At 33.5% G+C, this 14,523-nt stretch overlaps 1 protein-coding gene across 1 annotated transcript in view; it reads right to left on the reverse strand.

Moving 5' to 3' along the window:
* TMEM232 (transmembrane protein 232) overlaps positions 1–14,523 on the reverse strand; it is a 188,034-nt gene that overhangs the window by 100,476 nt on the left and 73,035 nt on the right. The window contains exon 11 of the mRNA XM_063087617.1: positions 12,285–12,532. Coding sequence (XP_062943687.1) covers positions 12,285–12,532 — 248 coding nt within the window. The remainder of the gene's footprint in view (positions 1–12,284; positions 12,533–14,523) is intronic.

The raw sequence follows: 14,523 nt of genomic DNA on the forward strand, positions 1-14,523 counted from the left end.
ATACTGCCTCCTTTTCCCAAATCCTTTTTCCCAGTTACAAGCCTTCATATACCATGTACCTCTCCCTTAGGACACTTATCAACATAGAGCTCTCCATCACACTCATCATTATAGAGATTTAACACACACAACTCTATGTGTGATTTTACACATATATGTGTCATTTTATTTTATTTTCCCCTCTTTTAAGAAGGCAACTTTTTAAACATTTATTTGTACGTCCTTGTGGGGTATGGTGTATTGTTTCAATACATGCATATACTGTACATTTATTCCCTTATTGTAGATAGCATAACTTTGTACCTATTAATCCACCACTTCCTATATGTATGATTTTAATTCGTTTTCTACACTTGATTGTAAGTAGCACTGGGAAAAAAAAACTATAATCATTTTTACTATTTTATCTGGGACTTTTACTTTCATAGTACTTGACATATATTAGGAATTTAATACATAATTATTGAATAAATGAACACATGAAAAATAGGAAACTATTTGGGAACAAAATTTCAAATCATTTTTGGAGTACAATGGATATGCTAGAGACATGAGCAGTAGTGTTGGACAAGAAACCATCAATCACACTATTGGGCATGATTTATTTTTCTTTATGTTTCAAGTGCCTAGTACAATGTCTGCAACACCGAGGTGTTTAATTAATGCTTACTGAAGGAGCATGCCACTTCTATCAGGAGGTCTGTTTTCTGCTTTTCACTTAAATCCATGAGAAATCTGTGTTAGTTGGGAGCAACATTTGCCCTGACAGGTGAACAGATATCTGAAAGCACCTCTCCTGAATACTAAGGTTTTCAAAGAGTTCATATGCCTGATCCTATCAAGGACCTATTTAGAAATAGAGGAGGATTAACCCCTTTAACAAATTGTCTTCATATTTTCTGAGAGCCCAGAAAGTAGGAAGGCTATATCAATTTGATTAATGTCATATCCAAGTTTACATTCTAATTAAGCATCACGAGCTGAACACTGACCTTTTCTTTGAAAGAGCAAAGAGCACATGAAAAACAAAATAAAACACAAAACAAAAACAGGTAGACTTTGTTTTTATTTTTTGTTGCATAACTTTTGTCTTTCCCAGGGCTGTCATTTTGATTCTAGTTGACCTGTATTTAAAAATATAGAATCTTTTTACATCTCACTGAGATTATTTCAATACCTGTGTCATTTTTAAGATTCTGTATCACATCATAATGCCACTCTGAATGGAGAATTCATAGGGTTGATGATCACATTGAAGGCAGACCCCTATCTTATAAGCATAAAGCCACTGTAGTGAAAGTGGCAGCTAAAGCTATGGCCCCATTTACGACACCTAGACCAAGGTGCCCAGACATGCTCAGACCAAAGCTCTATTTCACCAATGGAAAGGCAGGAAAAGACAGGAAATGTAACAGAAAGATGGGGGTTGATATATCTCCAGGGCAAGACTGCAGGTAAACTGAATCATATATTGAAAATGGATATATGAAGCATGGTTCTGTCACTGGTATTTGGATTTCAACTCTGAGCTTCCAATGGCATTTCAATTTGAACAAAAGCAAAAATAAATAAGTGGTACTAAATCAAACTAAAACACTTCTGCACAACAAAAGGAACAATCAATAAAATGAAAAGTCAACCCATATAATGAGAGAAACTATTTGCAAACCATATATCCAATAAGGGGTTAATAACAAAATATGTAAAGTGCACACAACTCAAAAGCAAACTAAAAAACAAAACAAAACAAAATCGAACAAGAACAAATAACCCAATTTAAAAAACGGGCAAGGGAACTGAATAGACATTTTTCCAAGGAAGTCACACAAATTGCCAACAGGCATTTGAAAAGGAGCTAAACATGACTAATCATCAAGCAAATGCAAATCAAAACTGCAAGTAGATAACACCTCATACATATGAAGATGGCTATTATCAAAAATTCAAAAGATAAATATTGGTGAAGATGTGGGGAAAAGGTAACCCTTATACACTATTTGTGGAAATGTAAATTGGTATAGCCATTATGGAAAACAGTATGGAGGTTCCTCAGAAAATTAAAAATAGAGCTACCATATGATCCAGTAATCCCATTAATGGGTATATATTCGAAGAAAATAAAATCAGTATGTCAAAGGGATATCTGTCTTCCCAATCTCTAGAAGTTTGAACAGTTCAAGTGACTGATCTGAGCCAATGATCTAACCAATTTCTTGATACTCAAGTACTTCACACAAAGGCTCGAGAAATTGGAGCCCATTTCTGAAGAACCATTTAATGTTCTTTCTCTCCAGCTATCAATTGTGATCAGCAGTGTTGGCTATCAACATTCCCTACTTTACTCTTCTGTAATAAATCTTGTCATCATACCTCTAAAATACTTGGATGACATAGTCAAAACCAGATATAAATTGCTTTCTAATTAAATAACTAGGAACAATCAGGGAAACAAAATACAACCAAAAATGAAACTGTCATGAGAATGTATGTTCTCCTTGAAAAAATAAAAAAGAGCACAAAGATGTAAACCTCCCACTTATTATTTATCACAATCTTACTAAGGTAAGAATTGAATATTATATTCTGAAGAAAATAAATATTTTAGAAAATCTACTAAATTATAGAACAAAAGGATAAGAAACTAACATGTCCAGGATCTTTATCGATATTCTTTTCTTCTAACCTCAGGGTAAACCTGAAAGCAATGTACAGCTTTTAAATGTTTAAAGATTAGAAGACTAAATCTCAGAGAAGTTAAGTAACTTACTCTAAATCAATCAGAAAGAAGCTATAAAATAAATATATTTGATACTGTATGAAGTAAGCACAGACTTATTTTTTCCTTTATGAAACAGAACTACACAGATTTGTTTAAGGTGTTTTATTTAGGAATCCTAGAAGCACAGGCAAGCCCAGCAACATTAAATAAGAGGCCAAGTCTACCTTTGAGACCATCTTCTTTTTAAACTCTCCATATATGTATGTATTTCTCCATTGGCTTTAGCCAAAATCGTACTAACTTACTAGAAAGTTCCTCTTCCTTGACATAGATTTCCTAATATCAACTAGAGAGGTGTGAGGCCTAGAAAAAATATATCCCCTAATCAAAATAAGTTTCTGAAAATGAAAGCAGAAATTTAAAAAAATAAAAAAAATTTTTTGAAGATTATTTTAAACAGTTGTTCAAGGCTTTGAAATCAGAGGAAGTTCGTGTGAGAAGGAACATAAAGCAGTGGACTCCAGAGTCAGAGTGCCTTTGTTTAAATTCAGACTCCTGAACCTTAATGGCTGTGAGTCCTTGGACAAATTACTTCACCTCTCTAAGGCTCAATATCCACATTAATAAAAAGGAGGAAATAATTTATGTACGTCTAATGGTAGTGCTTCGCATAGTGCCTTGTTTATAAAATGCACTCATGTGGAATGGCAAATGGAATTGTTCACCTTGGATTGCCTGGCTAGAGCTAGGGGTACTAAGGGTCTCCTTTCGGGTGGAGTCTCTTCTCCTAAACCCAACATCCTGAGGAGCCCCATGTTTCCTCTTACAACCATTAAGAGCACTTCCCACAGGCTCCAGGTTCTGAGCAGCTGGCATTTCCAGCATTCCCTACCCAGGTGATACCTAACCTCAGATGGCTTGGCAACTGAGCCCAAAATATTTATTTCTTCTTTTATAAAGTTTTCACATTTATAAGAAGGTAGAGTAGCAGTCAGACAGGGTCTCTTCCCTGAAAACACAAGCACAGTGAATGTCCAATTGTTTCTCCAGACTCCAGCACCCCTATCAATGACAGAATGAGAGATAGGGACCATGTGCTTCTTTTTGCTGGCCATTGGCTTCTAAGTCTCTCCAATAAAGCCTGTTCTTTAACCTATCCCATGGGACATTGCAGCATGTACTTTCCACCCCTTGCCACTTTTCAGTAAATATTAGCTACTTCTATTTCTACCACTTTGGAGCTAGTTCCTTTTATAAAGGAAGATGCAGAGGAGGAGCATTAGCCTTGGGTGTGGCCACACTGTTTATAAAATCAACCATGAAATCTCTTGCTTAAATGGCAATAGATGTTCTCAGTCCATTCCTGCTAGTTTTCCTGGGCTCTCTTCAAGATAGCTGATCTGATGAATAAAATGTTCTAACACAAAAGTTTGAGCAAACTGGGCACGATTAGAGAAAAAGTTTTAAGTTGATATTCTCCTAGTCTTTATAAATGTGCAAATAATTAGTTGCTTGTGAGTTTTTAGAGATTCAAGGCATAAGCTTAGAAAATGCACTTATAAAAAACCTCAAAAGCACAAAAGTATAATGTGGAAACTGGTTTTTGAAAATTTGGTCTTCAGAGATCTAAGTTCTCAGCCTTAAGGTAAACTTAAGATAGTTTTTCTGACAAAGAGAAAAAAGGGAAATAGCCTGCTTTGAAGTAGAAGTATTATATACCTGGTTTTTTGGCAGCAGTTTTTATGATATAGTAAAGAACTATAATGATTTTTTCATTCTAAAAATAATGCTGAGGGGCAAAAAGAACTTGTATCCAACATCATGTTCCACTAACTTAAAGCAAAACAAAACATTCAATATGTAGAAGCAAAATGATCAATTTTCTTTTGAAAACTTACATGAAGGAAAGAAGTCAAACCTGCAAGTCATTCAGAGTAAAATATATGTTTATAAACATTTAAAAGACAAAATTCTTTCATCAAAATAATTTATAGGCTAAAACCACAATTCCCTGTTTGAAATAACTTTCAATTCTTATTTCAAATAACACGAGGAAAAATATTTTTGAGAAAAAAATATAGGTCATGAAATTATAGCAGATGCTTCATCAGTAAGAAAGCTCCCATCTTCTCCTGACTAGTAAATTTTTTAATTTCACACTAAAATAAGCATGCTTTAGTGCTCCAAGGTAGGAGAGAAATATGATCTGAATTTCCCTGTCCTCCAGCCTTTTAAATGTGCCCCATCCTCTGCAGGAATCCTTTTATATGTTGACCTCATTCCTGTCTTTCATATTTCTGTTTGTTGAAAACAAAAATTGGAGAGTTTTAGGCATCCTAGATGAGGAATTGGTGACGTGACAATTGAATAAAGACCTTTAAGCGGTGAAAAAAGAGCTCAGCACACCATGGATTTAAATTATGTCTTTGTGCTGAGACCTGTGGGGCTTCAGCATGCTCAGATATTCATTAGCTCCATTAATTCCATCTGTGGGCCAGTAGTGGCAGAAGGTGAAGAACTAACAAAAGGAGGCTGCTGTGGGACTGTTTATTAGATGGAGAATCAAGCAAATGGAAGAAATAAAACTTCCTGCAGTTAATGTTTACTGAGCCAGAGACATTTTTTTCAATGCGTAGCTTAGATTTAAATTTTACGTTGCTTTTCAACAATTTATAAATAACTCATACCCCTAACAGATAGTGGAGACTGTTCAGCCAGGTCAGACCTAGCCTTTGTCTTTATGTCATCAAGGTGTAGCACTACTCCACTCACCTCTGTTTTCCCCAGAGATTAGCTTGCCCCTAACTGGAGCTGGCAGGATCCGCAACTCGAGGGGGCCATGCTCACCCACACCACAGCATGAGTGGTGCAGTGAGAGTGCTGCCCCGTGGAGCAACACGGAGGTACTCTTGCTGGAGGGAGTCTCAGGGTGCTGTGCTGCCAGGCTCTCGTATTCAGGACAGACATACCAAATTTAATTGCTAGAGCCTGCAGTGAGCTGTGAAATAATGGATAAGCAGGTGACATTGTTTTCATTTTTTCAAAGACCAGTGATGAATGGTTGTCATTTAATGAATGGTAAGCTCTGATGAGAAGTTTAATTTACTAACTCTTCAAAATCTACAGTACTCTTTGGGTCCTAACCCCATCGGCTCCTCGTCTGTCTCATTCTTCTCTGACTTTGCATATTCTCTTTCCCTTCTCCCAACCCTGTGCCTACTCCTCTATTTGTACCTTTCATTTTCAGGCTGTCTCTCCCCTTACTTATATCTACTCCTTTTTCTTTTGGTCTCTTTCATCTTTCTTTCTGCTTATTACTTTTATTTCTCCACTTTGCTACTTTTTTTTTATTTTTTAAGTAATGCCAATGTCTCATTTTCTCTCTCTTTAATTTCCTCTCTGTGTTGCAGTAGGCACCTTTCATCTCCACCTGCATTTTTACCGTGTATTTGCCCTTTTCCCTGCTGTTCTTTAATCTCTTTTTGTTAATATTCAGTTCTATCATTCTATTTCTTTTTGCTATCTCTTCCTTTAACTATCCATGATACGAAAACAAAATACACTTTAATGTCCTCTCTGTGGCTTCATACTGATTATTCTTTCAAGTCTGTGGTCCTTGAGAATGTACAAATACATTTGGGAATTCTAAAGTAAATCCCAATACCTGTGACATTTAAAGGTGACATTTTACTATCCCTTGATTATGTTACAATTTTATACAGATGTATAATAAGTGTTCAATGAATATTCTTGTAATAAACATTTCTGCTCACAAGACTACTAAAGTCTAGAATGTGTGATCCTTAATCCCAAATCTACATATCTTCCACATTGATTTTAGAATTAATTAAAAATTACTTAAAACTATGTCAAAACTCTTCTCAAGCATTTTTCTGTTGACTATTTGTATACACAAAAGGAAATACTGCTACTGCCCTTGCAGGACCCAATGATCACACCTGCCATAAAGTGTGCCTTCTGGAAGCAACACTCCCATGATTTTGGAACTCAAATAATAATTTAGACCAATGCCAAGAACAAAGCTTTACCAATGATTTAGCATCATCTTCAAAAAATTAGAAAATGAACCAAAAAATAGATCAGAGAAAAGAAACAAACTCATGTAGATATGAACAAAATAACATGAGTTAAAACCCAAAAGCTGGTTCATTGAAAGAATAACATGAAACAGATAAAATGCTAGCTATAAAAATTATGGAGAACAAAAGGGACAAAATGCAAAAACACAAATAAGAATGGTTAAGAGGGAAATAACCACAGAAGCAGAGAGAATTATAGAAATAGTAAGACACTACCTTGTTTAATTATGGCCAAATAAATTCTGAAAAATGGGGTGAAATAAATAATACTTGAAGAAAATATAATTTACTAAAATTGACTTAAGAAGAAAGAAAGCTCTAAAGAGACTAATATTCAGGATTGATACTCCAGATACTTTTATTTCAGAGGCTTCAAACAATAGTAACTGATCTAGCTGTACATGTGCATTCTGACTGAACATCAGCCTTGACAATAGCCACAGGGGGGAAAATTGACAAGGAACTACCCCTTAGAAGAGGCATAAGGTACTGATTATTTAAGAGGTAATTCTACCATGGCTTGAAAGAGTAGATCATTCCAAATTACTGAAATTATTTTAGAACATAGAAAAAGAAGGGAACTTCCAAAGAATAACAATAACAACAAAGCTTGACAAGGACTGAACAAAACTAACACAAATATAAGTCAACTTCACTTAGGACTACTGATGCAAAATTTCTAGATCCATTATTAGCAAGAGGATCCAGCAGCACATTATTAAACCATTATATAATGACTAAGAAGAGTTTTGATATACCACGTATTGCTGCTCGAGAAACTACCCCAAAACTTAGTTACTTAGAACAATGGTCATCTGCTGTCCCAATTCTGTGGGTCAGGAATTTGGGTAGGGCTCACTGGGGATGGCTAGTCTATACACCATATAGTATCTGCTGAGTATCTATTGAGATGATCATGTCATTTTCATCATTCATTCTGTAAATGTGGTATATCGCATTAATTGATTTTTGTATGTTGAACCATCCTAACATGCCAGGGGTAAAATTCACTTGATCATGGTGAAATTCAATATGATGCTGAAATCTATTTGTTAAAAATTTTGTTGAGGATTTTTGCATTTATATTTGTCAGGGTTATTGGCCTACAGTTTTCTTGTGATATCTTTGTCTGGCTTTGGTATCAGGGTAATGCTGGCCTCTTAAAACAAGTTTGGAAGTGTTCTCTACTATTCAATTTTCAGAACAGTTTAAAAGGAATTGGTATTAATTCTTCTTCAAATGTTTACTAGAATTCAGCAGTAAAGCCATTCACCAGTCTAGGGTTTTTCTTTGTTGGGAGGTTTTTGATTACTGATTCAATCTTCATACTAGTTATAGGTCTGTTCAGACTTTGTATTTATTCATGGTTTAGTCATGGTAAGTTGTATATGTCTAGGAATTTATTCATTTCTTCTAGGTTATCCAGTTTATTGGCATGTAAAATTATTCATAGTTGTCTGTTATTATCCAGTGTATTTTTGTGATATTTAGTTACAATATCTCCTCTTTCATTTCTGATTTTGAATTTGCTTTCCCTATTTTAGTTAGAAAATCAAGGGCTTGTCAATTTTATCTTTTCAAAAAACTATCAGTTTTTTAATAGTTTTTCTATTCTCTGTTTCCTTTATTTCTGCTCAAATCTTGTTATTTCTTTCTCTTTGCTAACTTTGGGCTTAGTTTTTTTCTTCTTTTTCTAGATCCTTGAGGTGTGAAGTTAGGTTGTTTATTTGAGATCTTTTTTCTTGTTGAATATAGGCATTCATCACAATGAATGTCATTCTTAATAATGCTTTTGCCACATAAGTTTTAGTATGTTGGTTTTCCATTTTTGTTTGTCTCAAGGTATTTTTTAATCTCTTTTTTGATTTATTCCTTGGCTCAATGGTTTCTCAAGAGTGTGTTGTTTAGTTTCCACATATTTTTGAATTTTCTGGTTTTTGTTCTATTCATTGTTCAGTTCATTACATTTTGGTTGGAAAATAAGCTTGGTATAATTTCAACCTTCTTGGATTTGTTAAGACTTGTTTGTGATCTAACGTGATCTATCCTACAGAAAGTTCCATGGCACTTGAGAAGAATGTGTATTCTGCTACTGCTAGGTAGAATGTTCCTTATGTCTGTTAGGGCCATTTGGCCTATAATGTTGTTCAAATCCCATGTTTCCTTACTGCTCTTCTGTTCGGTTGTTCTAACCCTTATTGAATGTGAGGTACTGAAGTCTCCTACGATTGTATTGCTATCTATTTCTGCCTTCAATGTTGTCAGTATTTGCTTTATATATTTTGGTGCACATATATTTATAATTTTTACATCTTCCTAGTAGACTGATTCTTTTATCATTATGTAATAACCTCTTTGTCTTTTTTTTTGACAGTTTTTGATTTAATGCTTGTTTTGTCTGATATAAGTATAGCTACCTCTGCTCTCTTTTGGTTACCATTTACATGGAATATCCTTTTCTATCTCTTCACTTTTAGTCCATATATCCATAAATATAAAGTGAATTTCTTGTAGATAGCCCAAACATTTTTTACAAAAATTCTCAATTAACATGAGACAATATATCTTTCTCAGTCCTAAAACAAGCACCAGGATTAACTGGGAAATACTAGAAGCTTTGTCTGTAATAGGTAAAAGAAAAGATGCCCACATTCACTATTATTAACCAGTATTTTACTGGGAATAGCGAGCCAATAAAATGCAAAAGAGAAAGAAGTTAAAGTATATAAATCAAGAAAAAGAAAATAAACGATTTGTACCTGATAAAATTGTGAATACAAAAAACCCAAATTCAATAAGTGCATTTACTAAGATAATAGCGTGCAAATTTATATGTAGAAAGCAGTACTTTGAACATATATAAGGGCAACCTGTGACAAGCTACATTTGGAGAAAAGATTAGAAAAGAAAAGATTAATTTATATTAGCAACAAAACAGATAAAATACCTAGGAGTGAACTTAACAAGAAAAATACAAGACTTCTATGAAAACATCTAAACTACTGAAGAACTCAAAGAAAAATTTGAATAAATGAAAATACTTGCTATATTGTTACGGATGTTAATTCTCAACATCATGGAGTTGTTAATTTTTCTAAAGTTAATTTACAATGTTAAAGTGATGTGAGCATACAAATAAGCTGTTGTTGTAAGAATCACACAAGCTAACTCTAACTTTTCAAAATATTACTGCTTGTTGACAGTACAACTAGTCACCCAAGAGCTCTGATCAAGAGAGACAAGGAGATGAATGTTGTTTACATGTCTGCTAACACCTCCGTTCTGCAGCCCATGGATCAAGGAGTCATTTTTTTACTTTTAAGTCTTATTTAAGAAATACAGTTCATAAGATTATAACGGGCATAGATACTGATGCCTCTCATAAATCTGGGCAAAGTAAATTGAAAACCCTCTGGAAAAGATTTACCATTCTAGATGCTATTAAGAACATTCACTATTCACAAGAGGAAGTCAAAATATCAACATTCACAGGAGTTTGGAAGAAGTTGATTCCAACCCTCATGGATGACTTTGAGGGGTTCAAGACTTTAGTGAGGAAGTAACTGCACTTGTGGTGGAAATAGCAAGAGAACTAGAATTAGAAGTGGAGCCCAAAGATGCGACTGAATTGCTGCAATCTCATGATCCTACCTTAACAGATGAGGGGTTGCTTCTTATGCATGAGCCAAGAAAGTGGTTTCTTGAGATAGAATCTATCCCTAGTGAAGATGCTGTGAACATTATTGAAATGACTACAAAGGATTCAGAATATTACAAAAACTTAGTTGATATAGTAGTGGCAGGGTTTGAGATGATGACTCCAATTTTGAAAGAAGTTCTGCTGTGGGTAAAATGCTATCAAACAGCATTGCATGCTACAGATCAATTGATGTGACAAAAGCCACTGTTATCTTATTTTAAGAAATTACCATAGCCACCCTAACTTTCAGCAACCACTACCCTGATCAGTCAGCAACCACTACCATGGAGGCAAGACCCTCCACCACCAAAAAGATTAGGATTCACTAAAGGCTCAGATGATCATTAGCATTTTTTAGCAATAAAATATTTTTTACCTAAAGAATGTACATTTTTTTAGCCATAATGCTATTGCACACTTAATAGACTACAGTATAATGTAAACATAACTTTTGTATGCACTAGGAAACCAAAATATTCATGTGACCTGCTTTACTGCAGTATATGCTTTATTTTGGTGGTCCGGAAACAATTCTGCAATGTCTCCAAGGTATGCCTGCATTTTCGAATATTCTCAATAATACTTTAGACAAGTGAAAAATAAATACTGAAGAAAGTATATTTTCAGTAATGAGAATAACATTTATAGTTAAATTTAAATTTACAGATACATTATCAGCAACTATTTAGACCAACTAAGTTTATTAACTGGATTAGATTACACTGGGCCAGGAACAAAAGACTCTTAGATTAGATTGTAAAAAGATACAAAGGCAGTGCCAATCAAATGCAATTTATAAGATAGGTACAAGATACAGCAAGTATAATCAGCAAAAAGAAATCGGGAATAGTAAAATAAAAATCAAAATGCATTCTGTCAATCATAGTCTTTCAAGAACATACTGCTCAATAGATCATTAAACATATCAAAAAATGAGTCTTTAGAAATATAAAAAAACTTACTTCACTGTGAATTTGTTAAAATTAAACAGAAAAATATATATATAACATGACATACTCTTTAAATGACTTGGGTTAAAGAATAAATAAAAAGTTTCTGCTCTGATTAAAGCTCTACTGAAAGGTCTAGATATGTAAACAAGGCATGTGTTGTATATAGAGAGAGTGGTTTTTCACCTATTTTTAATCTATTGAAAGGGTGACATGTGGACCTTATCTGAGTATATTAAATAATAACAGGAATCCTAAGAGTCTGAAACAAATCTACCATTGAAGAAATAGCAAATAAATTAGAAAATGATTCACGTAAATAAGTCTTTCCTAAGTCCAAGGTTTCCTGAAGTCCTCATAAGTAAATGTAGAGACATTTATGAGGAGCTGAAACATAATATTTAATAATTATCCTCATAACAACCATTTACTGAATGCTTACTATGTTCAAGACTGTAGGTTAGATACATTAAATACACATTAAACATGTATGTATTCACACATGCCTAAGATGAATACAAACTTTAAAATTTTGAATATTAAATGATGCAATTTTTGTTTTTAATCTAATACACTTCCCACACAAGAATTATATTAACATTGATTGGTATTATATAATAATACCTCTTTTAAACCTGAGCAAACAATGTCTGAAAAGTAGTAGCTTAATTATGATAGAATACCTAGGAGGGAGTAGAGCCGATATTCGAACTGAAGAAGAGAAACTGATTTATATAATGTGATTCATGATTATATATAATTTCCGTGATTTCGAAATGTATTAGAACAACAGCACTAATAGTGCTTCACTTTACCTTACAGTAAAATGTAGAACTCTCCTCTTTATGGACTTCTGCTTTTTATTCAGGTGTTTCATTTGATCCCGTTTTGTCGATGGTTTCTTCAAAGGAAGAAGATGAACATCAATGGAGGAAAAGAACAATTTGGAAAGTGCACTGGAGATTCTCCATCCAATATATTTGGAGAAAACTTCTTTCTCTACGTTTGATGGCACTTTTGTACTATATCTAGTGAAAGGATCACTTGTGTCACTTAACTCAGCCTGTTGAAAGGAATGAAAAAGGAACGAGTTAGAATTAAATGAGCGGGGTAATGACGTATTATTAAATAAAAGCTAAGATGTACATTTATTTTCTTTGACAAATATTGCATTCTTCCTGTTAAATAAAAATGAGCTTTATAAGAAAAAAAATGCAATTTTCCAAAAGATTTAAGAAATTTTATCAATGATTTTCAGTAAAACAAACAAGCATGAATGCATCCAGTCTTGAAATTTTAAAAATGCAATGATATAATTTCTATTTTAAATTTGGTACACTTGCCACAGAAGAATTTCATTAGGATTTATAAAATTTATTTTAAAAGAAACTAGGAAATCAGTTGAAGTAATGTATGTTTTATTAAATTAGACATATTTTTCTGTGCATAATCTAAACTTTCCTTGAAGTCAATAGAAAATTTTTTATAGAACAAAATTTTTAAGTGAAAAACAAACAAGGGATTTGTATTTAGCTTAAACTGAAGATGTTTTAGGATTTAGATTTTGATTGAATTGGATATATTTTAATACGAAAAGAATGCAAAATTTCCACAATGTTTAACCAATCTTTATTCAGAAAAGAACTATTTTCTGAAATTTCCTATTTGTGTTTGATAATGTTCCATGACTGATTTTAAATTCTTTTGAGATGGACAGAGGCATATTTTCATTGGCTGGAATCAGTAATAATAAATGAAGATGTAAGTAAAATGTCATCTTTTATACTTTTTTATGTTCACAATATATTCATACTATGAATTATTTTTTTATAAAAAAATTGGATGCTGCCTCTTTCAATTTAAGTTTTTACATTTTTTTATTGTATATTATCCATCTTCATGCAGCTCATTACTAGTCACTCAGGATTCATTTTAGATTCCTATTTATCCCATGGTAAAAAATATAGGAGTGGAAAATGTTTTCCTGCATATGAATATCTAACTAAACCTCTTTAGGATTCTAAGAGATCAAGCTTGGTTCGATTAAATTACTGTTGAAAGATTGACTATTGCATTATCTAGACAAAATTATAGAGGGAAAAAATGAATACATTGTCATGGTAAAAATCAGAAAAAGAAAGGTTAAGGTAATGAGGAAAATAGCAAAAGATAAACAAATATGGATTACTGCAAAATCCATAAACGATGAGAAAGAATAACATGCAAAAAAAAAAAAAAGGCCAAAAAACAAAACAAAACACCCAGCATAATAAAAGGATCAGGTGAAAATCATGCAAACCGGTAAGCATATGATCCAGGAATCCCACTGCTACACACACACACACACACACACACACACACACACACACACACACACACACACACACACACACGAAATGAAATCAGTATGTCAAAGACTTATCTGCACTCCCATGTTCATTGCAGCATTATTTCTAATAGCTGAGATATGTAATCAACTTGTGCTCATCAATCAATGAATGAATAAAGAAAATGTAGTGTGTATATACATAATATTTATGTATATGTATACACACACAATGGAATACTATTCAGCCTTAAAAAAAGAAGAGAATGTTGTCATTTGCTGCAACATGGATGAACCTGGAGGAACTATGTTAAGTAAAACAAGCCTGGCACAGAATGACAAATACCGAATGATCTCACTTATGTGTGGAATCTAAAAATATTGATTTCATAGAAGTAGAGAGTAGAATGGTGGTTACCAGGACTGGGGTGGGGATAGGAGATTGGAGAGATGTTGGAATCAGCACACAATTATGCTTACACTATTCCCAGTTGAGTTGAGCATCCTGTTTATTACCTAGGTAGAAATGATGGAAAGAGTATTCAATATGAAACAAGAAGTTAAACTGTCTCTGACACTTAGTAGCTGCTGTGACTTTGAGGATATTATTTAACACCTCAAAGTCTGCAGCTTCATCTGTAAAATGGTAATCACAATACCTGTGCTGTTTATTCTGTTTACCTCCCCTGGCTCAATTTTTCATAAGAAAAGGTACTTCAAAATCAATA

The sequence above is a fragment of the Cynocephalus volans genome, chromosome 2 (genome assembly GCF_027409185.1).
Source record: "Cynocephalus volans isolate mCynVol1 chromosome 2, mCynVol1.pri, whole genome shotgun sequence".
Taxonomy (NCBI): Eukaryota; Metazoa; Chordata; class Mammalia; order Dermoptera; family Cynocephalidae; genus Cynocephalus; species Cynocephalus volans.